The 22,859-nt window shown below is 49.0% G+C and overlaps 9 protein-coding genes across 9 annotated transcripts; 5 read left to right on the top strand and 4 right to left on the bottom strand.

Annotated features, from left to right (window-relative positions):
• Positions 1–117: 117 nt before the first annotated feature.
• F5J12DRAFT_719771 (ribonuclease H-like domain-containing protein) lies at positions 118–959 on the bottom strand (the record flags this gene model as incomplete). Its single annotated transcript, XM_051741191.1, has 5 exons — positions 118–243; positions 329–483; positions 534–629; positions 687–808; positions 859–959. The coding sequence occupies 5 exons, from the start codon at positions 957–959 to the stop codon at positions 118–120; spliced, it is 600 nt and encodes a 199-aa protein (XP_051600550.1).
• Positions 960–2,727: 1,768 nt separating this feature from the next.
• Positions 2,728–3,810, top strand: F5J12DRAFT_69607 (uncharacterized protein). Its single transcript, XM_051740437.1, has 4 exons — positions 2,728–2,907; positions 2,958–3,090; positions 3,147–3,609; positions 3,660–3,810. The coding sequence occupies exons 1-4, from the start codon at positions 2,773–2,775 to the stop codon at positions 3,745–3,747; spliced, it is 819 nt and encodes a 272-aa protein (XP_051600549.1). The 5' UTR covers positions 2,728–2,772; the 3' UTR covers positions 3,748–3,810.
• Positions 3,811–3,854: 44 nt separating this feature from the next.
• On the bottom strand, positions 3,855–8,890 carry F5J12DRAFT_719942 (nucleoporin; the record flags this gene model as incomplete). The annotated part of the gene is made up of 20 exons (XM_051741203.1): positions 3,855–4,091; positions 4,148–4,290; positions 4,347–4,451; positions 4,499–4,619; positions 4,676–4,925; positions 4,976–5,118; positions 5,174–5,502; positions 5,549–5,634; positions 5,681–5,757; positions 5,811–5,885; positions 5,934–6,066; positions 6,117–6,226; positions 6,275–6,446; positions 6,496–6,601; positions 6,656–6,846; positions 6,900–7,875; positions 7,924–8,339; positions 8,387–8,483; positions 8,533–8,643; positions 8,695–8,890. 20 exons carry the CDS (start codon positions 8,888–8,890, stop codon positions 3,855–3,857), a joined length of 4,074 nt encoding a protein of 1,357 aa, XP_051600548.1.
• Positions 8,891–9,087: 197 nt separating this feature from the next.
• On the top strand, positions 9,088–11,327 carry F5J12DRAFT_827533 (ferric reductase NAD binding domain-containing protein). The gene is made up of 8 exons (XM_051745567.1): positions 9,088–9,283; positions 9,335–9,605; positions 9,652–10,142; positions 10,201–10,507; positions 10,559–10,723; positions 10,777–11,006; positions 11,057–11,149; positions 11,208–11,327. The coding sequence occupies exons 1-8, from the start codon at positions 9,152–9,154 to the stop codon at positions 11,217–11,219; spliced, it is 1,701 nt and encodes a 566-aa protein (XP_051600547.1). The 5' UTR covers positions 9,088–9,151; the 3' UTR covers positions 11,220–11,327.
• Positions 11,328–11,556: 229 nt separating this feature from the next.
• F5J12DRAFT_69472 (TFIID and SAGA subunit) lies at positions 11,557–14,344 on the top strand. Its single transcript, XM_051740420.1, has 8 exons — positions 11,557–12,054; positions 12,104–12,182; positions 12,232–12,531; positions 12,580–13,084; positions 13,138–13,274; positions 13,327–13,673; positions 13,723–14,135; positions 14,184–14,344. Exons 1-8 carry the CDS (start codon positions 11,596–11,598, stop codon positions 14,296–14,298), a joined length of 2,355 nt encoding a protein of 784 aa, XP_051600546.1. The 5' UTR covers positions 11,557–11,595; the 3' UTR covers positions 14,299–14,344.
• A 46-nt stretch (positions 14,345–14,390) lies between these two features.
• On the bottom strand, positions 14,391–15,050 carry F5J12DRAFT_892242 (uncharacterized protein; the record flags this gene model as incomplete). The annotated part of the gene is made up of 2 exons (XM_051747558.1): positions 14,391–14,834; positions 14,883–15,050. 2 exons carry the CDS (start codon positions 15,048–15,050, stop codon positions 14,391–14,393), a joined length of 612 nt encoding a protein of 203 aa, XP_051600545.1.
• A 211-nt stretch (positions 15,051–15,261) lies between these two features.
• F5J12DRAFT_69531 (uncharacterized protein) lies at positions 15,262–16,523 on the top strand. The gene is made up of 5 exons (XM_051740427.1): positions 15,262–15,573; positions 15,656–15,790; positions 15,841–15,887; positions 15,940–16,026; positions 16,081–16,523. Exons 1-5 carry the CDS (start codon positions 15,489–15,491, stop codon positions 16,309–16,311), a joined length of 585 nt encoding a protein of 194 aa, XP_051600544.1. The 5' UTR covers positions 15,262–15,488; the 3' UTR covers positions 16,312–16,523.
• A 211-nt stretch (positions 16,524–16,734) lies between these two features.
• F5J12DRAFT_782445 (uncharacterized protein) lies at positions 16,735–18,313 on the bottom strand (the record flags this gene model as incomplete). Its single annotated transcript, XM_051742735.1, has 5 exons — positions 16,735–17,682; positions 17,733–17,784; positions 17,844–18,115; positions 18,153–18,187; positions 18,244–18,313. 5 exons carry the CDS (start codon positions 18,311–18,313, stop codon positions 16,735–16,737), a joined length of 1,377 nt encoding a protein of 458 aa, XP_051600543.1.
• Positions 18,314–18,667: 354 nt separating this feature from the next.
• Positions 18,668–20,856, top strand: F5J12DRAFT_782444 (uncharacterized protein; the record flags this gene model as incomplete). The annotated part of the gene is made up of 7 exons (XM_051742734.1): positions 18,668–18,855; positions 18,936–19,012; positions 19,125–19,491; positions 19,542–19,633; positions 19,697–20,005; positions 20,027–20,079; positions 20,224–20,856. The coding sequence occupies 7 exons, from the start codon at positions 18,668–18,670 to the stop codon at positions 20,854–20,856; spliced, it is 1,719 nt and encodes a 572-aa protein (XP_051600542.1).
• Between the last annotated feature and the right edge of the window lie 2,003 nt (positions 20,857–22,859).

The following is a 22,859-nucleotide window of genomic DNA, read 5'->3' as shown; positions in this document are numbered from 1 at the left end:
AAGGTGCACTTAGTATTGTTACAGCATAGGTGGTTGTACAATATGGACCAATGAGCAAGCGTTCATTTCGACAAGGTGACGAGAGGTAAAAGAAGTAATTGGACAGTTAGAAGCACGTTACAGATAACAGCGGGAAAAGCTACTTGGTGGAAGGGAGCACGGCCAATTGCCTGCTGAGACCTCGCCCTCCCACTCAGGTGCAACGGTGCGGTATAAATCGAGCGCTGCACGAGAGTTTTCCACCTGTGAAAGTAATGGTGTTTAGCAATTCCGTGATCCGGGCATCAAAGACAACTAGACGTAAAAAAAAAGCCTTTAAAAGACCTACGGGATGTAAATGACCGTCTTGGCAACGGCGACGCATGAGATGCCACATGAGGGTTTGAAGCCCAACCACTTGATTTGGAGAGCGAAGTGCATTCTTAAAAGGTTGATACAATGCAACATCCCTCGTGCCCACGGCGGGATGCGCGATACCTAGGACTATAGCACTGTAAGCACAGAGAGCTGTAGGAACAATCCATGGCCCTCACCTGACAGGTCGTGCCAGAGACTGTGGCCGACAATTATCTTTCCTTTAATAAGGTCCGCAATGTGCTGCTGGACTCGATCAAACGACGGGATTTCAGCTATTTCGCAGAACATTTCGTATTGCATTGTATTCGAGAGCAGACATCGTGACTTACGGGACAAGAGATGTGAAGGTTCGATCCCCGTTGTTGTAGTCCTATAGTCACTGACCTCCATAGTTGGAGCTACGAAGGTGTTCAATACGACGTCGCCCTTGTAGTCAACAATCGCGACGCGACTATGAACGATGAATGAGGCACCGGACATCACAGCTATCAGAACACGCACGCAAGCATAGCTGTCGTCCCCCCGGGACCTACGCCCACGTTCGTACAAGAGAGAGCGAGAATCTGATCCGTGGTAGGGAGCGAAGTTAGTTCTGACTCCATTTCGAATGGGGAGCACTCACTAGTTGGGAGAGGATATTTAAGGGGTAGGATCAGACCCGGAAATCCCATTCGATTGGGGCTAGATCCACTTCAAAGATCGTTATCCGCTTGAAAAAGAATATATATATATATGTAAGATACCGCTGGACGACGATTTAGTTCCACTAGGGGAAAGATCTGTGGGCCTAAGCAGGCGTGAGCGTCAGGGCAGACGAGGTTTCCGTTTAAATCGAAAGATGGGCCTCTTTCATGGTCGATTAAGCACTAGCGAAGCACTTCAGCTTGGCCAGGGCGGGGATTCCCGAGTTTATTCCAAAGAGCCGATGGGGAAACGGACTTGGTCGACAACGTTAGCTTCAAAGTAGGTCCATTTTGATCTAAAAACAGGAATAAGTACCCGTAACGCTCCGCCCAGGGGGTCTTCGCACCTCAAGACCACTGGTAGTATTCTGAGACTTGGTTCTTTGCCGACTTGGCGGGGAATAAATGACTGCACTTAACTGGCGTAATTCCCAAAGGTCTATCCCAGCTAAAGTTCATGTCGTGCATGGAGAAACTCCGCTCTTACCGGTGTTTTGTGAAATGGGGTGCAGATCAAGTATGGAAAAAAATGTGCCATCACATATGATTGACTGCTTCGACCCCGAAGACAACCATACTTATCTGCGGCGGTAGGTACCCCGATCGTCTGGAATGATGTGATCGTTGTCAGAATAAACCTCCATGAGTTTGTAGATTTACTCTCAATATCATGCCAGTCATCGCTGTCAGAACGAACCTCCGTCAGTAGACTGTACCTCAGTGCCATGTCAGTCAGGCTGAGTTCGTCATGGAGATACGTACCACAACACTTTGGCATTAGGTGCTCCCAAACTACATTTTATTCCGTCTTACGGTGAAGACGCTTCGTTAAAGCGCCAAAGAGCGGCACGCGTTTTACACGACGGCTTGCTAGCTGCAATGCGGAAAACATTGTATCAACCGATCAATAAGCATAATAAAAAGGAACAGTCCCACAGCACAGGCTAGCCTGAGATATCCAGCGGAGCTTACCTTTGAAAGGGACCATCGACTGTCATAAAAGCCTGTGATAAGAATATGCAGCAGGGTTCACCAGGAGCGACGCCGCTTTTCCAGTCGGATCAAACCCGAATTTGCCGCTCTTGTCGTCCAAAAGGTCAAGCTCAACGCAAGATACAGAGCAAAGGGAATGAAACCAAAAGCGGATATGTGCCCATGCATATTTGTACAGGGCACGAAAGCACATCCAGATCAACCGGTAGGGGTGAGGTGGCACTCGATGCTGGCGTCCCAATAGCAGGGGGCAAGTGTGCAATGCTGCAGACCACGAATGAATCGGTGTCAGAGTGGACCTCTACCCGCACGTTTTACTTGTTTAGCACGGGCCATTGTCCGACATGGGGTGCGGCAGGAAAAGTACCGTTGGAATGCCGAGATAATGAGCAGTACAGCAGACGTAAAATGATGCTCTGGCCCCATTCACGTTTCTGGTGAACGCGATGGTGAGTGCAGGGTGGCGTGAAATAAGGATGAGCGATCTAAAACGATTCCTGGTGAGACAGAGGCGTGAACTGCGGCCAAGCGAAGTTCCGAGTAGCCGGGGTATGAATTTCCAGCGTACGTGTGGGCACGTTGAGCAGGAGCCCAACAGAAACAGAAAACAGTCCCATTCCAAGTCCCCTTTCGACTCACGTCAATCATATGTCGGAGCGGCATGAGATTACATAATGGAACATCACTACATTGACCATATTTGGTTTGGCGACTGCCGTCCTGCCCACACTTGAATAGCATGCAAGACGACAGTCAGTCTCGTGACAAACCCCAGCCAACCCAGCAGGACAAGACCTGCAGGATATGCTTCGACGGAGAGGATCCAACACTGGGTAGACTCATCAAACCCTGCCTCTGTACTGGTTCCATAAGCGTGAGTATTCAATATGATGCTATTTCATCCAAAACTCATCACTATTTCAGTATGTCCACGTCAAGTGCCTGCAGAGATGGAGAACACAGTCCTCAGGGGATAACGCGTTCTATCGTTGTCCGCAATGCAGGTTCCACTACCGCTTCGCCCGCACCGAGGTTGTGGGGCTGGCAACAAATCCGCGTGCGTGACACTCCGCGGTTATCGTGCTCTCCTTTGTTGCTCACATCTTCACACAGTGGCAATCGGCATTCTTTCATCCCTTTTATTCACCATACTGGTTATGTGCTCATCATTCATCACCACATACTTTCTGAGCTACATTGAGGAACAGCCAACCTTCGGGTCCACCTACTTTTTCATATCCCCAATCGACGTTGGTCAGGACCTGATGCGTGCGGCCATTCGTATACTACGTGACCAGGGTATTTTGACCACTGAGGACTATCCCGTACCCTTGAATTCGAGGGTCACCTTACGCGCGCCAGAAACCCCTGGTCTACTCAAACGTTTCATTCGCAGATTTGTCTTGGGTCTGCCCATGATAGGAGCAGGGTCCTTGATCCACATGTTGTTCTCTATGCCCGTTCTCGCTCCTTTGCAATGGGTTGCAAGATGGAGAGGTAACAGAAGCAGAAGAGGAAGCAGTAGAGACATGGCAGCTGCTATCATCGTGGCATTCATCGTGATCGGAGCTTTAAGGTAGGCAGCAATGAAATCTGTGGTGTCTTGTTACTCACTCATGTCTCCAGAGCATTGTACAAGGTATATTGTTTGACAAGGAAAATGACAGAACGCCTTCTGCTTTACGCAGAGAATGTCATCCTGGAAGTAAATTGAAGTGTTGCCGCATTCCTGACTCGAGTCAGGTTGAAGTGGGATATAAGCTCAGGGACTTCCACTACTAGGTATATTTTCTTATCATTGTAACCTAGTTGACAGCTACTTCACCAGTTTCGCCGAAGTTCTCGTCTAATACCTTCGTAGACCATCTTGGTATCTGTACTACTAGAGTCCAGCTCGCTAAGGTATTGCCCGATCCCTGCGTCTATCCGCCCCACGGGCAGTTCTCGGCGTACAACCGATGACTGGGGTCGTTTGGCTTCTTCTACCCAGTCTCTCAGTAGAACAGCGATGTCGGAAGATATAGCCTGGACACTCTTTTGCTGGTTGAATGGCGGAATCTTGTCTCATAGGCATTGAGCTATGGTCTTGATAGCGGAGTCAAGGAGCCACTCACATGTGATTCATACATGTCATGCAGTACTTCCCATACCTCAGAGTATGGAACATCACATTGTACCAAAACTCGGGGAGTCCAACCTTTAGGAAGCTGGGCCAAGTACTTCAACGAGAACCTCATGAGCGATGACGCAATATGTCCTGTACCGAGAAAGGTTGGAACGAGGCTGTAGCGCTGAAAGTGACATAGAACTTACGTAACGGGAAAGCATATTCCGACGGATAGAACCGTTTCCCAAGAGGTACAACGTTTGCTACGAGATGATCCGCATTCGTTTCGGGATCTGTGTCCTTTTCCAAAGCTGACGAAAGGCATTAGGTTGGCACAAACAAATAGGATCACCCATACCATCTTCAAATATCCTGTCCCAAATCGAACAGACGAGATGGTCATCCCGGTGCTCTGATACGTGGAGTATGAGAAGTTTCATAACAGGTAGGTCGAAGGGTTCCGCATATGATTGGTAAAGCTACGCTCGACAGCCAGAAAATCTAGACAGCTCGACAACATTCCAGAAAGTCTTACCTGTGACATTGTCAATAAGTGCTTACCCAGGTGGCGTATCTTCTCGCCATCTTCCCCTGGGTCATTGATATGAGGAAGAAGGGAATTGTAGATTTCTAGTTGCACTTGAGCTACATCGAGTTTCTCTTCAAGATCAGTCAAGAATGCGATTGCCGTCTCGTGTCTGCCATTCGCAGTCACGGGGTGCGATTTTGCATTGCCAACAGCAAGGATCAGGGACTCCAATCGTGTATCCAGGGTGACGTCAAAGCTGAAGTGGTAGAGTAAATAGAATCCAACAGGAGTAAACTTTGAACGTACTTCTGAGACTCCGCCAAGGCAGCGAGGACTTCAGCTGCCCGCAGCGGCTGTCCATCTTTGACATAGAATTGCCATAGCAGTTGGTATTTTGAAACAGTCGCAGGCTCTCGCCGAAGATGGGCCTCAAGGAACATGGGCCTCATCTGTACGCGTTTCCTATGAGGCACCGGAGGGACGGAGCGGAACGATTACACATACCGCCAGCAAATCGTCGGTATGGCCCTTCTCAATCAACCAGTCGTAAAGCGTCGAGTGGAACATTTCGTCTTCACTAGCAAATGCAAGTTCAAACGCATGATCCCTCACGGTTTCAGGACTTTCGGCGGAAACGACGTTTGACGAGGAGTGCTGTAAAGCCTTCTCTTCAAAGCCATTCAGGGACTCCAATACGAGTTGGTAACAATTGCTCCGTTTTTTTGCAAGTTCCGAACGATCGTCATTTGGCGGACAACCCGTTAACCAGTATTCAAGCCCGATACCGTCGGGATCAAGGGCCAATGCGCAATATAACGGCAATTCAACGGCACCTAAAAGGCGTTAGGACAGCCTACAACTTCAACCCGAGCGACACACCTTTTGCATAACCCAACTGTTGATACTCGGTACAGACCTCCCGGATTTTGTCGAATTCTAAGACCCGGGCACCCTTGGCAAACAACCTACCAGTCCTTTAGATCAAATACAGACTAAGACATATTTTCTCACCTCAGCGATTCTCCGAGCCAGTTCTGGCGCTCAGCGGGATTGCGAGATTCCACAGCTTTGCGGACATCTTCTCTCGCCTACCAAGCTATATCAGAAAAGTCGGAGTGACATTTGCAATAGGGCTATATACCTTGTATAGCATAACGTCATCCGCGCTGCAGAAGGAACCACACCTCTGTTGCAGAACTTCACTGATAGTATCAACCTATGAAACAGGTCACGATTGCTGCTACAAGCGGTATAACAGACTTACACTAATTTGCTGACCAATTTGTTGATCAATAACTACGTTGACAAGTGCTCGGGATACATTCAATCCGTTCTGGGTGGTTATCAGGTCTTCGTAAGTCATAGAGGTGATGAGCTTCTGGGTATCGGAGTCGCATCTTGTACGGTAATCAAAATTAGGCCCTTGAGGCGGGTTGTCAGAACTCACCTCGTTATGAGTTCGCCTAATCGATAATCGTTCAGTAGCAACACGAATGAGATCGCCTCGATCGTTCTCGTTAGGAGTGATAGCAATTGAGCTACCGAACTTTGCTCTGCCTGCGAAAACGGTTAGGACATTCCACGAGGATGAAAGAATGAGTGAACCTTCCATGCTTCTTGCTCATGCCCCGCTGGGCTGCGCGACGCTGCAGGATCGCCGGGCGTGGAGTGGAAAAGATGGGGGTTCTTTTCCAAAAACTCCCTCAGCGCATACAGATTCTTTTGAATTGTTGCCAGCAGGTTGTCCTGAACGTTTAGTTCATGTAACCCTAAAGACCTGCGCGAACGATAAGAGTCATTCACAGATGTAGACGAAGGCCATATACCCAGATTTAGTGATCTTATCCTTCCAGATGGGCCTGACTAGACGAGCGAAGTAGATCGCAAACCCTTCTCTGCGACCACTGAAGATAGCACTTCCCGAAGCTTCGCCTGAAGGTAGGCGGTCACATACCCACACCCAGATGAGGTGACAAGCTGACTCACTCGTACCGTACGTCACTCTCTCCGTCCATATCGGCCGCTCCCCAAAATCATAGAAGGCTTGCTTGGCGATATTCGCGACATCAGGACTGGGCGTATATAGAGTACCCACTGTAGCTTGGTCACCACTGTCCAAGAAGGTATTTCCGGAAGCGAGGCCAAGAAGCATAGCACACGTCTGATCTCTCCCGAAACTTTTAGCTGTCAGTCAGTTTCATGAGCATTCGGAATGTACCACAGAACCCACCTGTCTCTGAACTCAATGATCGGCTGTACCGCGCCTTCAGACAGGACTTCCTCTACAACGGCTTTCAGGTAGTCCAGTGACCGCCTTTTAACAAGGAAAGTCAGCCCGACATTTGTAAGGATCATAAACTGTCGCGAGGGCTCAGAAAACTGCGATGCAAGTTCGTTTATAGTAGAAGGAGAGGGAGACAAAGATGACGTAGATGGCGACCTTGGAACACTAGCCGTCGCCCATGTCCGACCAGGGATGGCTAGTAACGTTGCATACTCTACCAGAGGTGGGCGCTGAGTCCCACCTGAAGCATATGATGCACCATATACGGAAGGCTGAGAGGCGGCAGGATACTGATGTTGTGCGGTCTGTACCTGCCCGAGAGCGCCTATTCTTGTCAGGTCTGGGGCAGTACACAGTAAAAAGTCAGTCCCCTCAGCATCCCCGGGCTGCGCCGAAATCATCAAGCCATCCACATAACAAGAATTTTCGATCCCCGACACAACAAATGGGCGGGAGGGAGGTGGAGGAGGCACTCCCCGGGCAGGATTGTACGAAGAAGCAGTGGGGCGATATGGATGCGACAGCTCGTCAGGATGATATAGATTCGAGGGCGGGAGGCGAACGTGGGTGAGCTGCAAGGGACGGAGGGACTCTCTAAGGTTTGAACTGGGAACGTGCGAAAATCCGTAGGTGGCAGGGGAGAAGTACAATCGTACACCATTCATTGTCACACCAATGAGCTGTACGCCCGTCCGGGACTCGTCGGGGTTGACTACATGCAGAGAAACGACTTGGAAGTGTGATGGGGCAAGTGCGGGGGAGCTAGGAGCTTTGTCTTGTGCAGCCTTGTAAAGATTGGACATGGTTTGTATGTGGTGGAGAGTCTTTTCGCCACCTAGCTGATAAACAGAGATTGAATTTTTCGCCGTGAGCGTATATAGGCACTTGCGGTTCACGTCGAATACTACTGACAAGATACGGTCTGACCCGCCGTTGGAGTTAGCCAATTTGGAACAAAACTGTTGCATACCTTCATGTTTAGATGAAGTAAAACGAGGGAATAAACTTTGCACCCCTCCCACTGAGTGGTTGATGAGCTGCACTCTCTTCCCGAACCACGACTCGCTCTGTTGATAGTGCAATTCGTACAGGCAGCCATCCTGCGAGCCGCACATAAATATTCTGCCGTCATGGGATCCAGCGACAGACGACATTTCTACATCAGTCGATATGGACATGTCTGTGGCGTACATCCTGATCTCTTTACGCCGTCGGTTATTTGGTCCTACAACAGACGATGCCGAGAGGCCGACGAGAAGGATAGATACGGGGGTGCATATTACCATCACTGAGGTGATTTCGTCGACGAATACACCTGGTGTGGGTTTGACGACGGCCACGCTGGTGATGACGTCTGGCTGGTCCACGAATGAACTAATGTCTTGCCTATAACCAGAAAATCAGCGATGATCACTGAGTTCTGCTTGACCTACCCCTCAATGTAGTCCCAGAGAAATAGTTTGTGGTCTATGGATATCCAAACGCGCTCGATTTCGGGTAGAAGTCCCATGTGTGAGGTGACATTGGTGGCTATGTACAAGTCAAACCCGGGCAGCAGCATGCAAAATAAACGTCATACTGTTATAGTATTGGAACAAAGCTTCCGGGATACCGACGAGTCTCCGTTTTTGAAAAGGGACCCGGTAGTCGTCAGGGAACACACTGTATGATGCGGAGGAAGCTCCTCCAGCTGTTTCGTGGAAAGATTAGAAAATGAAGGAGAGCGGAGGTAGAAACGTACCCAACAGCAATTCGCCGAGGTCAGGTATAATTTGAGAATCCTTTACAAGTTGCTCGTGCAGAACGCGACTTGCATCCTGGAGGCTCGATAAGTCCACTACTGAGCTTGGCTTCGATGCGACCTGGTCGGAACTAAACACGGTAACGTGTTTGGCCTTGGTTGAGACTGAGGTGGTGGGTGGAAGGGCGAGCGGCATGGTCATCGACAAGACGAAGCTGCAACGCGTCGATGGGGCCGTGCCCAAACCTCACAGCCACCCTAACTTCTTACCTTTTATGGCAGTTGATCGGCCGTGAATAATATTGCTGACGTGGGTCAGTCCAACAGCCTCTACCGCAATGAGCTATCGATTTTGAAAATCGGATCGGGCCGTAGAGCGTCATGGGCGGCACTCTGCAGTCTCAGATCCGGTCTCAGTCAAAGTTCTCATCTTCTCTCATCTTCTCTCTTAGTTCCGATGAGCCCAGGAGTGTTAGCCATGATCAAATCTTGGTTCCGAAGGGAATTCCTCACTCCCAGGCGTCTTTTTTTCAATGTCCTTTTCTACGGCACTCAATTGGCTATATTTGCTGTGGGCTGGTACCTGCAGGTTCGTCGGAATCCTCACCTTTTGCACTCTCGTTCCTCATCATCTCCAAAGGAAACTGACAAACGGTTGGCTGCGCTTAACCAACTAACCTACTCAGTTTGGGTTTCTCGGGGTGCAGGGTTGACTCTTGCCTTCGATGCCGGCCTTCTGCTCATACCGATGCTGCGCAATGTCATCCGCGTCGTCCGCCCCAAGCTCAGATGGCTATTGCCTATAGATGAAAATATCTGGTTTCATCGCCAGGTCGCCTATTCCTTAGCATTCTGGGCAATGGTGCATACTACCGCACACTATGTCAACTTCTTCAACGTCGAGCGAACGCGTGAGTGCTGTCGCTATTTTCATTCGTGTCCTTGACGCCCTGCTAGAGGTTCGTCGCCTGTCTGCCCTAGATATCCACTACACCCAAGCGGGTGGTATCACTGGCCATTTCATGCTGTTCATCATGCTGTTGATGTACACCACTGCTCACCACAAAATTCGCCACCAGTGCTTCGAAGCCTTCTGGTACACTCATCATCTGGCATTCTTCTTTTTCCTTGCGCTTTACTCACACGCAACTGGGTGCTTTGTCCGCGATTCTGTGCAACCGGACTACATCAAGTCTTTTCCTTTTTACTCAACTCAGCACTGCCTTGGCTATGAGAGCTGGAGGTTCATTATTTGGCCTGGAATCGCATACTTTGTTGAGAGGATATATCGCGAGTATCGTGCCAGGAGAGAAACAACACTATCTAAGGTGCTCGTGCACCCGAGCGGCGCCATGGAACTACGGATAATCAAGCCTGACTTCAAGTACACTGCCGGCCAGTGGCTTTTCCTCCAAGTCCCCGAATTATCTAGATGGCAATGGCACCCTGTATGTCAACTTCGGGGATGCAGATCGATTGTTGCCGTTCACTGATGTGTCGTGGTAGTTCACCATAACCTCCGCGCCTGAAGACCCATACGTATCTGTTCATATTCGTCAAGTAGGTGACTGGACTCAGGCCCTCGGCGAGCGCCTTGGATGTGGTCCGCCAGTTGTTGCTGCAATGACAAAGGTAGCTATGGACGGAGTCGAGAAAGAGGACGGGTTCACAGGAACTCGCCGCGACTTCGTTGAGTTAGACACAGACTCTGTCACTCGTCCTTCGCCTCGTGTCCGTATTGACGGCCCATATGGTGCGCCTGCAGAGGACGTATTTGATAACGAAGTGGCCATTCTGATTGGTGCGGGAATTGGTATGTTTCCAGAATCTTTGCTTTTTTTCTGCTCATCAACATTTTTCTAAGGAGTCACGCCGTTTGCCTCGATTCTTAGACACATTTGGTATCGGCAACAGAGGGGGAGCGTGGGCTCACTTCGCAAGGTGGAATTTTTCTGGGTTTGCCGCGACGCACCTTCGTTTGGATGGTTCCAATCCCTTCTTCACGAAATCGAACTCTCTCAGTCCGACCGTACGTTGCTGAATTGGTCATGTGTCTATCTACTCACGTTATTTTCCTGATAGCAAATTTCCTCCGCATCAACATCTACTTGACACAAAAGGTCAAAGAGAATATGTTCTGGAACATAGTAGTTAATGATCCTGGTGCGGAGTACGACCCTCTCACCTTGCTTCATACTCGCACTATGTTTGGACGTCCCGACTGGAAGCGCATTTATCGTCGCATGCAAGAAGCCATCGAATTCGGGCAGTATCTTCCTGGTCGCGAAGCTCAATTAAGGACTAGAGTCGGTGTGCGTCCGCCCTAAATGTCATTAGAAGTTTCTTCTTAATACAGATCCAGACATACTTCTGTGGACCCAGCGCTCTCGCCGCAGCCATCAAGGAGGCTACCCAGCAACGCACCACTCAGAGTGTTGCATTTTCCTTTTCAAAGGTAGGCATCCACACCTATACCTAGCACAGCCAAGTGCAGATAATGCGACATTACCTAGGAGCATTTCTGATTCACAATCTGAATCTGTGTAATGTTACTGTTAATTACGGTCGTCAAATGTATCTCTATACGCTGCAGCTTAAGCTGCCTGATGTATTGATAATGTCCTTCAACGTCTAGACCGCCAGCTTACTAAGGAAAACCGTAGATCAGAGGGCATACACAGTGCTTAAGTTATGTAACCACCTTCAAGCAGTGAGAAAACCCGACACATTGATGGCGGTGTTTCTGTCTGTTCGATGACCAGTTAAATTAGCATTGAAAACCCGTTGATAGACTACACGGACGTAGTTGTTTTCAATCCAATACAGGGGCCGCGATGCACTTATGTAATATGTTGTTTTCAAGTGGTCTCCTCAACTTCATAGCGAGTACAACGCGCTCATATGTCGTCTAATACGCCTGCCCCGTCTTCCACAGGGGTTTCTCCGTCCACCGCAAACGCAAACGCTCAAGATGCCGCGCAGAGTGCGAACCCAGTTGATCGACTCGTGCTGGAGTATCTGCGTGCTCGTGGTCACAAAAGTGCAGAAGCTGCGTTGCTCGAAGCAATCGAGAGTGGAAGCACTGAAGTCTCCGGGAATACACTGTCGTCCGACGATTTGATTAAGGGTTTAGCAGTGTTTGCACAGAAGCCATCGCGGCCTGGCGAAAATGTCTTGAAGGACAGCTCAAGCGTTCTCCAAGAGTTGAGCACGATGGGAAATCCTTCGAGTATTCAAACTCTGATCGCAAGCCTCGGTACTGCTGGCGCCGAAGAAATACTCTCACTTGACCCCACCGATAAACACGAAGGGTTCAGAGAACTCGAATCATGGGTGGAAGGGTCGTTGGACATGTACAAGGTGACATCACGTCGGGTCCGGAATTCTGCATGGTCTGATTTCTTTCCAGCCTGAGTTTCTTCCGATGCTTTTCCCGATATTCTGTCACTTCTACCTTGATTTAGTCCAAAAAGGCTTTAAGGAGGCAGGTCCGTTTCCTGCTCTCTTTCTTGTGAATTGTATTGAACGTCTCCTCAGCACTTCATTTTCATGCAACTTTTTCCCCATCCTTGGCACCAACCCATAATGTGACTTTACATCACCTGTCAACCTTGATGTTGCCGTCGCACGTCCAAAATGATGACCTAGCACAGCGTTTTCGCAACGAGAAATACGTTATAAGGATGAGCCGGTCTGGTTTCAGCCTCCTAATAGGTTGGTTAACGGAAGGTGTGGGTGGAGAAACACCCGGTGCAGGTGAGGGCTTTTCCGGCGAAAAAGGGAAGCGAGGACGGGCAGCAGTCATGCGCGTTGTAAATAACCATTTGCGCTTTGACGGTAAGTTGTGTTTGGCCTTGTACTTGCAATGCTTATGCACCTCGCCAGTCACAAACGCGAGTGCGACGTCGGTATCTCCCAATGCATGGGAGGAATCCACTGGGCTCCTGTCATCGCTCATTCCTGCAATCGCTCAGCCGAATGGTTCATCGGCTGTGCCGAATCCACACACTTTTAACACTTCCAAAGGTGAACTGAAGCTCGGTCCAGCTCCTACCTCTGAGGAGCTTCGAGCGGAGGCGGAACGCATCCTCCGAGAACAAGCGATGCTAGATCGTGATCCCAGTGCCCAATATGACGCACATTTCACTCGTCCACAGGCCTTGCCTGGTATTGTTTCACCCACCGAGGCTGATTTACTCCCACACCCCCCTTCGTTTAAAACGATTGATGTGCAGAGGGAGGTAGAAAAAGTGCGTGATGCAAGAAAGCGGATACGGCTTGACCCCTCAGCTATGAGCTCGATGGATATGAACTCTACCCAAAGCACGTCCGCACGGTCGAAAGCCTTACCCAGTATCTGCGCCTACACCATGCATGATGTTGGAGAAGGGTACGTGTCGGTAGCTCATCGGGTTTTCTCTTCTTTGGTTCATTCCATAACAGAGTACCATGCTGCACTTTCTCCTCTGACATCAGCCTGATGGCAGCGGGATTCTCTGAAAGTTACATTCGATTATGGAGTCTGAAGGGCGAAAAGCTGAGGGGACTGCGTAGTGATGCCTCACCGGACGTAGCAGACTGTAAGATGGTAGCATGGTGTGTCCCCACGAATCTGACCACCTTGCTCTTCAGCTAGTGGTATTTCACGATTGCTAGAACCGGATGGGAGCAACACACGGAAGCTGATCGGACATAGTGGTCCTGTATACTCTCTCTCATTCGATCCCCTCGGTGGTTCTGCAGCGCCCCCAAAATATTTACTCTCTGCATCTGCTGACGCAACCACCCGACTCTGGTCCCTTGATACTATGACAAACGTGGTCGCCTACCACGGTCACCAAAACCCAGTCTGGGACGTGCAGTGGAGCCCCATGGGTACATATTTTGCAACTGCTAGTCGAGATCGAACAGCAAGGCTGTGGTCGACGGATCGTACCTCTGCCTTGCGATTATACGTTGGACATTTAAGCGATGTAGATGTAAGTGCAGTCAATGGGATGACGTATTGCCTTGTTAATCCGTCAAAAGTGTGTGCGCTTTCATCCCAATTCGTTGTACCTAGCCACTGGCTCTGATGATTGGACCGCCCGCCTTTGGGATGTCCAACGCGGAACTTGCGTCAGGGTGTTTATTGGCCACCAGGGGACATTATCCGCCCTAGCCATTAGCCCAGATGGCCGGTACCTCGCGAGTGCGGGTGAAGATCTGGCAATTAATCTTTGGGATCTTGGCTCCGGTCGCCGCATCAAGAAAATGACTGGCCATGCTGCTTCCATATACTCTTTGTCATTTAGCGCTGAATCTTCGTTATTGGTCAGTGGGGGTGCCGATTGGACAGTGCGCTGTTGGGACGTGAGGGGCGCTGGAAGTCAAGTGAAACCTCACGAAAATGGAGTGGATGAACCACAAACACTCCGGCCGGCGGAGGAGAGCAATGAAACGTATGAATCATCTCCTTCACTGAAGCGGGGTCTCTCACCTCACAACAGCACTGACCTACTTGCAACTTTCCCCACAAAGCGGACTCCGGTAATCAATGTTCACTTCACGCCACGCAATCTTTGCCTTGCGGCCGGTTACTGCCTTCCCCTCGAACCGAGATAGTGTATCAATCTTCCGAGACATCTGGATTTTCCGGACCTCGTTAACATGAGATTCATGACATACAAGCATTGCACTGTAACATCCTAATGCTTTCATGCCCTATTAGGCCACAACTTTAGTTGCTCTCGATTTCGTATGATCCACCTATCTACCATTTCCATCTCTCCCACCGTCAGTCCATAAAGGATTGCGATTAGCGCTTTCGCGAACCTCCGTCGATCTGGGCTGAGGATTTCATGAGGATCCTGGTACAGCGCCTTATGGATTAATTTTATCTTCTCCCTAGTTATTTCTTTGTCCTCACAAAGAGCCTGTTCCGGAGTGCGCTGATCTACGGGCGCTGGGCTAGCACGGCCCGAAGAGGAGCCCTCCGGAAAGCTGTCGGTCTCCATTTCCGAGTCCTCTTCTTCGGTGGAACCAGCGCTTCTATACATTCCAGAGAGGCTGCTGTCGCTGGAGATGTCTGTGCTTTGAGAAGAGCCCTGGTTATAGAGTTCCTGTGGATCGAGATAGAAATCGTCATCTTCTTGGTCTCGCTTTTGGAGCGTGAGTGATTTTTTGGTGAACAAACTGTATGGCCTCACTTTCTTCTCGTGTGCCTCAAGGACCTTGTCATCTTTGATGATCTCATATCTTTGAGCGTCCACCTCATCTTCATGCGCGAGCTGGGACGAAGTTAGCTCGAAAGAACTCCCGGAGGAGTCTACGGTCAGTGGTCGAGGATAGCAAGCGCGGATTGTGGTCGTCCTCATAATGAGCTGTCAGATCATTCCCCCCCGACTCACCTTCTTATACATCTGCTAAGTCTTTCATCGATATCGGTGGCTCAAAGAACGGCAATATTGTTCCATGCGAGAAAGAGCAACGCGTTGTAGTCTGCTGATTGTGATGAACACAAACGCAACACAACACTCTGCCCTTTGACTAGGAAAAAGCACCATTGAGCACTCGGCTATGTAAAAGCGAAATCATTAGCTATGGTAGATTCCGCTTAAGTACTGAGTTTGAGTTCCACATACCATACAGGCTGTCACGTGGTGTAAACGAGCTATCAAACACCTGGGTTATAATGGTGGCAGGGTGTTAACTACGTCTTCTGCCACACTTCTTGGATATAACCCAGACACCAAGTATGCCTGATTTAGGCCTGCATATTAGTGTCATCGTGTCGCTGATACAGTTTCGCACAGATGGACGAAGACGCTGTAATGGCGGATACCCCATTACAAGTATCCGAGGGTCAAGTAACGGTGACCTATGACAAGCCTGCAGGCTGTACGTACCGATACTTTCAGCAATATAGTGGCACACTAACATTTCTCCACGATCATTGAAACTTGTGGTGTCCGTCTCGCAGCAGTGGCACAGCCTAGTCGAGAGTTTAAAGACATCCAGGTCAAGGTCCATGTCAGACGACCGGAGAGGGACTCGTGGGTGTACTTGGGACGTGCGCTGGTCTCCCAAGAGTTCATGGGTCAAAACTCCCGAGTGGGTAAGTGTGGAGACGATCTTGTACTCCGCTATGTCTACATGTCCTTCTAGTGGTGCGGTCCATGTCTTCGGGAAAGGTTCTCGTAGTCTTCGGAGAGGTCAAGGTGTATGTTCGGATTGACCAATCTTGTTCTAAATGGAAACCCTTAGGTGTCCGATCTGCAAGCTGAAAAACGCGGCAATTTTGTCGTGATCGGTTGTATCGAGGGCGGCAGTGTCGTTTCTTGGTCTTTGAATGTTAGTGCATCACTTGTTGGTACTGTTTTGGTCGGCTTCTCACAGCTATGTTAGGCATTGAATAATTCGGAGACACTCCGTCTACTTGCAAGTGTCGAACTTGCGTGTTACAAGTGCAGCCTAGCTGTCATTGACCCTAGAACCCATGCCAAAGTCCGCCGGCGCATTGAGCGCACTATAAAGGAAGACAGACGGAGAAGGCACAAGCGACGCAAAGACCACGACGCCATGATTGATGCCTTTTCTAGACAGCACTTGGATGAAGATGTAGAGTCAAATTCATGAAGGTTACCTCCGACTGGTGGCTGAAGTATAGTCCCTCGGAAAGTATTTGGGGGGATGTGAGGCCAGCCCTTTCACTAGGGGCCTCAGTGCAGTTGTTATGTATTTCTTACAGACTTTCATTTCTTCGCTGTCCTTTACCATGCTATATTTTTAAGGAGCAAAGGAAATGTAGGTATGCACCTGTGGAGATTCTGCTGAGTGTGCGATCTTATCGTTCTCCCCGCCTAATTGGCCTGCTAAGAGTACATAGTGAAATAGCAAAGCCGCTAGGAATGTCCACAAATATCTGCGAGGGGAACGGGAACGAGCGTGGGCTGAAAACTATGGAAGAGAACGGGAGCCCAATAAGTTAGCCAGAAAGAAGCGCTACGCTATGTATCCAAATAGTCCGGTTTTTTCTGAATGTAAGTAAGGTGGGCATGGCTATGGTGGCGAGTGAGGTGGCCGAAAATCGGAATTTGCGTCTATGGCGTTCGACGCATAGGCAAGCTCCGTGTCTCCGTACTCAGTTCCTGACGACAGAGGCCGTGATTGTGATTGTTGCAGTCCGGACCCTGGCCTTTCTGAGTATTGTGGTGGGAGTTCGATGACCTGCGGTGCGGCAGGCGGAACGTCTTCTGCATCCGTATGAATAATGAAGCGTGTGGGAGCACTCATAACAGTCATGGAACCCTTCCCACGAGCAGATGACGGCACCGACGACATGCCTGTATCACTATATGGCGCAGAATTGGGGGAGTGAGCGCCGATGGAAGAGTCCCCTTGCAGGCTTGTCAAAGTGCGGGGTAAACTGTGAGTGTCCTGAAGAGCACGGTGGGACATGCTGGGTGTAGTCTGACCTGACGGCACGAAGGAACGAGCGTGGTCTCGCTGGTATGGAAAGGGGTATACGGTCGCATTCATGGACGTATCCGGATCGTGATGAAGGTCCCCCGATGAATGTAAAAGAGGCGCATTACGTGGTGTGGCAAGGGAGTACATGGAATAGTTCCTGCGCCTCTTTCGGATAAGGAACAATCCAAGGAACACCAGCGCGGCAAGGGCAACCACACCTCCACCAGCTATTCCAATGATAGTGGCAGTAGAAATTTTTGTCGAGCTAGAACCAGTTGGGCTAGTAGACGGAGAGGAAGACCCCGATTGTGATGACTGCGGGATGCTCGCAGTGGATAAAGGGGAAGTGGAACTTAGGCAAGAAGCATCGTTTGAGAGCTGCACTGTCTCGAGGTCAGAACTGCCGCCTGTCCTATTTTGAGCATCCAACATTGAAAATATAATCGAGGTCCCGGCCTGCACATTTGTCGTCCAGGTGTAGCTGCTGGTTGCCACACCAGACTGAAGGACAAAGGCCTCCCCGCCAGGAATGAGCCCCTGCATTTAATCTGAGCGCGAGGAGGCGTGCAAAGCAACAAGTTACTGACCACAAAAGTAACAGGCAATGCCGCTCCTTGGTATCCGTTGAAGACGTAGGGTCTAGGGTGGAGTGGCGCGTCAGCGAGAACGTCCATGACGGGCACAGCGCTACGACTTACGCGCATTGCTGAAGAGACGATGGTAAATTGTAAGTGTAGCTAAGGGCCGGAGTAGTAGTGTTGCAGCTGGAGCTACTGGTGGACTCCGCCACCTGTATCACATCAGTTGCACCCCCGGTTCCGAACCCGGTAGCATCAGATACCGTCAACACGAACTTAGTCCCCTGTGCCAGTGGCAACTGAGAAATGGTATAAGATCCTTGGTTTCCATTGTATGCCGAGGATGGCACAGAGTAGAATCTCGGGACGTCGAAAACCTTTGTAACCGCTGTCTAGAGAACAGGTTACCTGGTACGCAGGAGAACTCACGGGGAAAATAGAAATCTGAAAGGGGCTTTGGCCGCCTGTGCGCCAACACACGTGAGGGCACCAAGAAGAGCGGGGTACATAAAGGACTTACCTGTCCAAGAGACGGTGAATGAGGCGCATTCAACAGCGGTTCCCACCGACACGCTGAATGCCTTCGCCATCAATATGGGCGGGAAAAGGATGAAAATGGACCGCAGGAGGAGCGTCGAGCGCATCCTCGCGAACACAGAGTCAAGGAAACAGAAAAATAAGCGCCAGATTGGGAAAATTCGGTGATGGTTATCCTGACAGCGGTGGGATATATCGTACATGCCTTGTTCACTTACATAATCCCACATGCTGACGATGTGGCTATGTTAACTTAAACCTCGTTAAGCAAGGTCTGCGGCGATTTTGCGACCGCTGGTTGTAAACATACATAAGTCATTGATCGGGCCAGCGGGAGCTCTGATGTGCACAACCAACGGCAGTGTTCGCAGGGCCAAAAAGGTCGTTAGCAAGGAGCGTGCTTCCTAATGAACGGCGGTACTAAAGACTTCGCAACTGTTATTGGGAATAGAGTTCATGCCGAAAAGGCTGAGCTATTAATGGTATTCAAAGTGCACTACATCAGTAAATCACTTTTGCTGGCCAGAGCTGTCCAGAGCTGTCCAGCACTGGACAGATTCCTTAGGACTACCAGCTCACAAAGCGGTCTACTGATGTAAGCTGACAACTAAGCTGGCAAACTTTGCTTGCTAAACCCTACTAAACTTTTCCTAAGATTTTCACCATGTACATCAGTAAATCACTTTTGCTGGCCAGAGCTGTCCAGAGCTGTCCAGCACTGGACAGATTCCCTAGGACTGCCAGCACACAAAGTGGTTTACTGATGTAGATAATTCAAGCAGAGTTTTAAAGCATGCCTCCCCTCCACCCAAACCTTCAATGTTTTGCTCACCTACAGGTCAAGTCTGTAACTATCATGGCCAGGGCCTCCTCTGTTGCTAGTACAAGAAATCCCCCCCCCCCTGTCCATCCCCCAACCCTCCCCCAATGCTGTGTCATCCAAGCCCAAGCAGAGGGCTTCTGGGGGTGAAACTATTTACTGGGAGAGGTATACCCACCTTACCAGAGAGCTACTGACTTGGCTATGGGAAAATCCAGCAGATCATGCCATCCTATTCAACAAGAGGAGAGATCAGAGTGCCCTGGGGAATGCAAGGCCCCATGCCCATTGCAAAAAAGCGATCAATGCTGTTATTGCTCAAGTGATCTTCTCTAAAGATCTTGTATATGGGGCAGTTTATGTGACCCAGACTGAGAGGTTTGCTTCAGTGGTTGGTAGCCACCTGGCAAGGTATGTCTTATCACATTGTTCCAAGAGATTAATCGAAATCCTTGTTACAGCTTGAAGGCCAAATATTGGCAACAAGCATCAAGGTTTGAGTCCACCAGTGAAGGCATTGATCCTAACAATCCAGCTTATTCCAACCTTCTGGGTGTGTACCATGGTCCTCCTCTGTACACCATGTGGTTGATCTCACACATGGTTTCTATTTTAGAGGAAGTTGTTGTTGCAGAGTTCCCATTCTGGGAGGAATGCAATCACATGTGGCATGGGAACCCTACTTATGATGCAAGATTATTCAATCCAGCTCCTGGCACAAACAAGACAGGCGACTTTCTTTCCATCATGAATCAGGGTGGTACTACTGTGACTGTGACTCCTAGTGGCTCTACTGCAACCACAACTGTGACTCCTACAGTTGCTGGTGTGCAAGTCCAACAACTGACCAACCAGAACAATACAATGGCAGGGGGCAATCTGGAGGTCGAACCTTTTGGGAGTTTTACACTAATCAACCCTCAGGGTACTTCTGGACCTGTCACAGGTGAGGGCACAAGTATCAATGACTTTTCTATGGGTGGGATGGAGCAGGGGGAGGTATGTGAGGGAAGGGGGCCTGGGGAACACCCTCAGTTCATGTCAGTTAATTCTGAACTAACATTCAATGATGGTGCAGTGAATGACACCCACCACATGAGTCACTATAAAACTCCTCACTCATGTTACTAATGGGAACATTAGCCTGTTGATTCTACCCATACAATATTGCCATTCAACAAGCCTGGCCATCAAACACTGTCATGGGACAACTGTTCAGCATTCCAGATGTCTCCATATGCCAGATCCCCCCCCTCTGTTATCTCTACATCTACAATGACCTCTGCTGTCAGTGATGGTGCTAGCCAGCACCAGGTGGAAAGCTCTGAGACCTCTCAAACAAAGGGGAAAAACATGCTTACTCAGCTCAAGGTGGATTTCAATGAGCAGCTTGGTGAGTTAAATGGAAATTCCTTGGATCAGTGGTGCCAGTTAGCTGTGCTCAAGACTGAATGCAAAGTGGTCAAGACCCAGGCTTATATGCATGACAAGGAGATAGCTCATTTGGAAGCAGAGGGTGAGAAGGAGCACAGGGAGGCTCAGAAGATCCACAAGCATTTCATGGAGAGAAAAAAGTTAGACATACAATACCTCAAGGAGGAAGGGGAGAATCTCCATCTCAGAGTCCAACTGGCAATGCTCCAAGCTCAACCAACCTCATCTTTGGACCCCAAGTCCCAAGTTTTCAATGGCACCTCATCCACCACCACCACTGTGCCATCTCTTTATCCCACCTTGCCTTTCACTGCCTTTGATGATCTCATTGCAGATGCCTGAATACCAATCAACCTCATACATGCTGTATCACTCTTCCCCCCAATCCCCTTTGTTCCTCTATTTTCCACAACTATAACCTATGTACTTGCTAGTACAATGTATGTGTGCATGTGGAATGAAACAGTCATCTTTCCTGTGATTCAAAGTGCTTTGTACATGCACATGTGGTGTAGTCTACATGTGAATCCCATGTTGCTCAAACAGCCTTTCCATCAGCATGAGGTGATGTTGCTGCCCCAGTGTCCCCTGTTGTTCCTCACCTACATCCTCATCCCCACCACCATCCAACTCCTTGCCTTCCCTTATTGCCCAGTGCATCATTCCTTTGCCAAGCATATCCCTCCATTCACTCTCAAAGTGAATGACCATGTTGTGTAGGATCATGCAGCACATGATCCAATACATGGTAACATGTAAGTCGCTGTCCTTATTCACCTTGAGCTGAAGCTCTTGCAACAACTGAAAGCAGCCTTTGAGGGCTGCAAATGCATGTTCCACCCTTACTCACACCTTTGAAACACTGAGAATGGTATTTCTGCACAACTGGCCTGCAGGTGCACACCTTTGATAAATATTGATTGTATATATTCTGTCTACACATCAGGCTACCTCCCCTTGGCTTCTTGAAAGGCACAACACACCACTTCTCCATTGGATAGGCAGAGTCTGCCCAAATCCAGTGATGTGGAGGGATGAAGTTCACAGGATCCTGGTACATTCTTGTTCCTTGGAAGGCAAATGTGTTGTGCACACTACTGGGTTGCCCCAAGGCATAATCCACTATGCTGAGGTTATGTGTCATGATTACAGCCTTTGCATTTCAGGTGAGCATTCATTCCCAATCTGACATTTAAACCTACTTGACAATTTAGTGAAAAATGCAATTTCTGATGATAAAATGCATCTCCAAACATTCCTGGCTGTGCATGAAAGTTTACTGAAGTCCTATCAGCCATGAACACCCCATTTCTCCATGCATGGCAAGTCTGACTCCATGAATGTCCACACTTGATGCATTTCCTCCAAACAGACATGTGGGATGTAGATGAATCTATCATGCTGATTGAGAATTGCAGCCATGATGTGGTGCATACAGTTCACCACTGTCCCAACACTGACACCAGCCCATTGCCCAATATCTTCAGGGGATCAAGCATTGCCATAATGACCTGCATGAAAGAGGAAGATCATGAGTTGGATAGACACCGGTAACTGCTTGTTATTTGATTGGTTATGGAAGACAGGGTGGTGTTGGAAATATGATAATATGTCCAACATCTAGATTCATCTAGATTTACACATTTTGATACACATGTTATGTCACATGACTTGCCTTAGCAATCAGCTCCACAATGACATCAGAATGACATCACTTATTGTGTCATATTCCATAGCATTCTCTGCTATTCCTTACTATATGTAGTAACAGTTTCCTTATACATTACTGGTCCATGCATACAGAAACATGTATATATACTCAGGGATTTTGACCCTAGATCTACATTGAATTCTACATTTGTTCTACTATTCTATCAAGAACAAGAGCCCCAGCAACTAAAATTCCAATCTACTGATTAACTCAAGCATAAAGGCAAGTGCTCTTGTCTTTGCTCTTCATACCATAGCCCATCCTCTGCACAATAGGTTATGAGCCCCACCTTCTAGGTGAGTACTATTTACATGGTTTGCATAGAATAGATCACTGCTGATGGGCAAATCACTATGGATCATGTAGGCCTAGATGCACTAGAGTTAATGGTAGTCACTTTCATTTTGTTGCTTCTTGCAGGCTGTCAACAGTCTGTTCTTTTACTATATTATGGAGCTTATGATCCTGGTGACTTGCATTGGCTCTTTGTGAGCTTGACAGCATTCTGGATGATGTTCTTAGGTCTCTCTGCATGGTGGCATTGTCACCAACAATTGCTTGAACAAGCAGTTGTGTGCCATGCTTTATTACAAGCACTGGTTATGTGCCCACCTACTCCTCTGCCTCACTATTT

Source organism: Pisolithus orientalis, assembly GCF_024613125.1.
Source record: "Pisolithus orientalis strain OTSU chromosome Unknown F5J12scaffold_12, whole genome shotgun sequence".
In the NCBI taxonomy this organism is placed as follows: domain Eukaryota; kingdom Fungi; phylum Basidiomycota; class Agaricomycetes; order Boletales; family Pisolithaceae; genus Pisolithus; species Pisolithus orientalis.
Note: the sequence above shows the minus strand (reverse complement) of the source record. Positions and strands in the feature narration are given on the sequence as shown.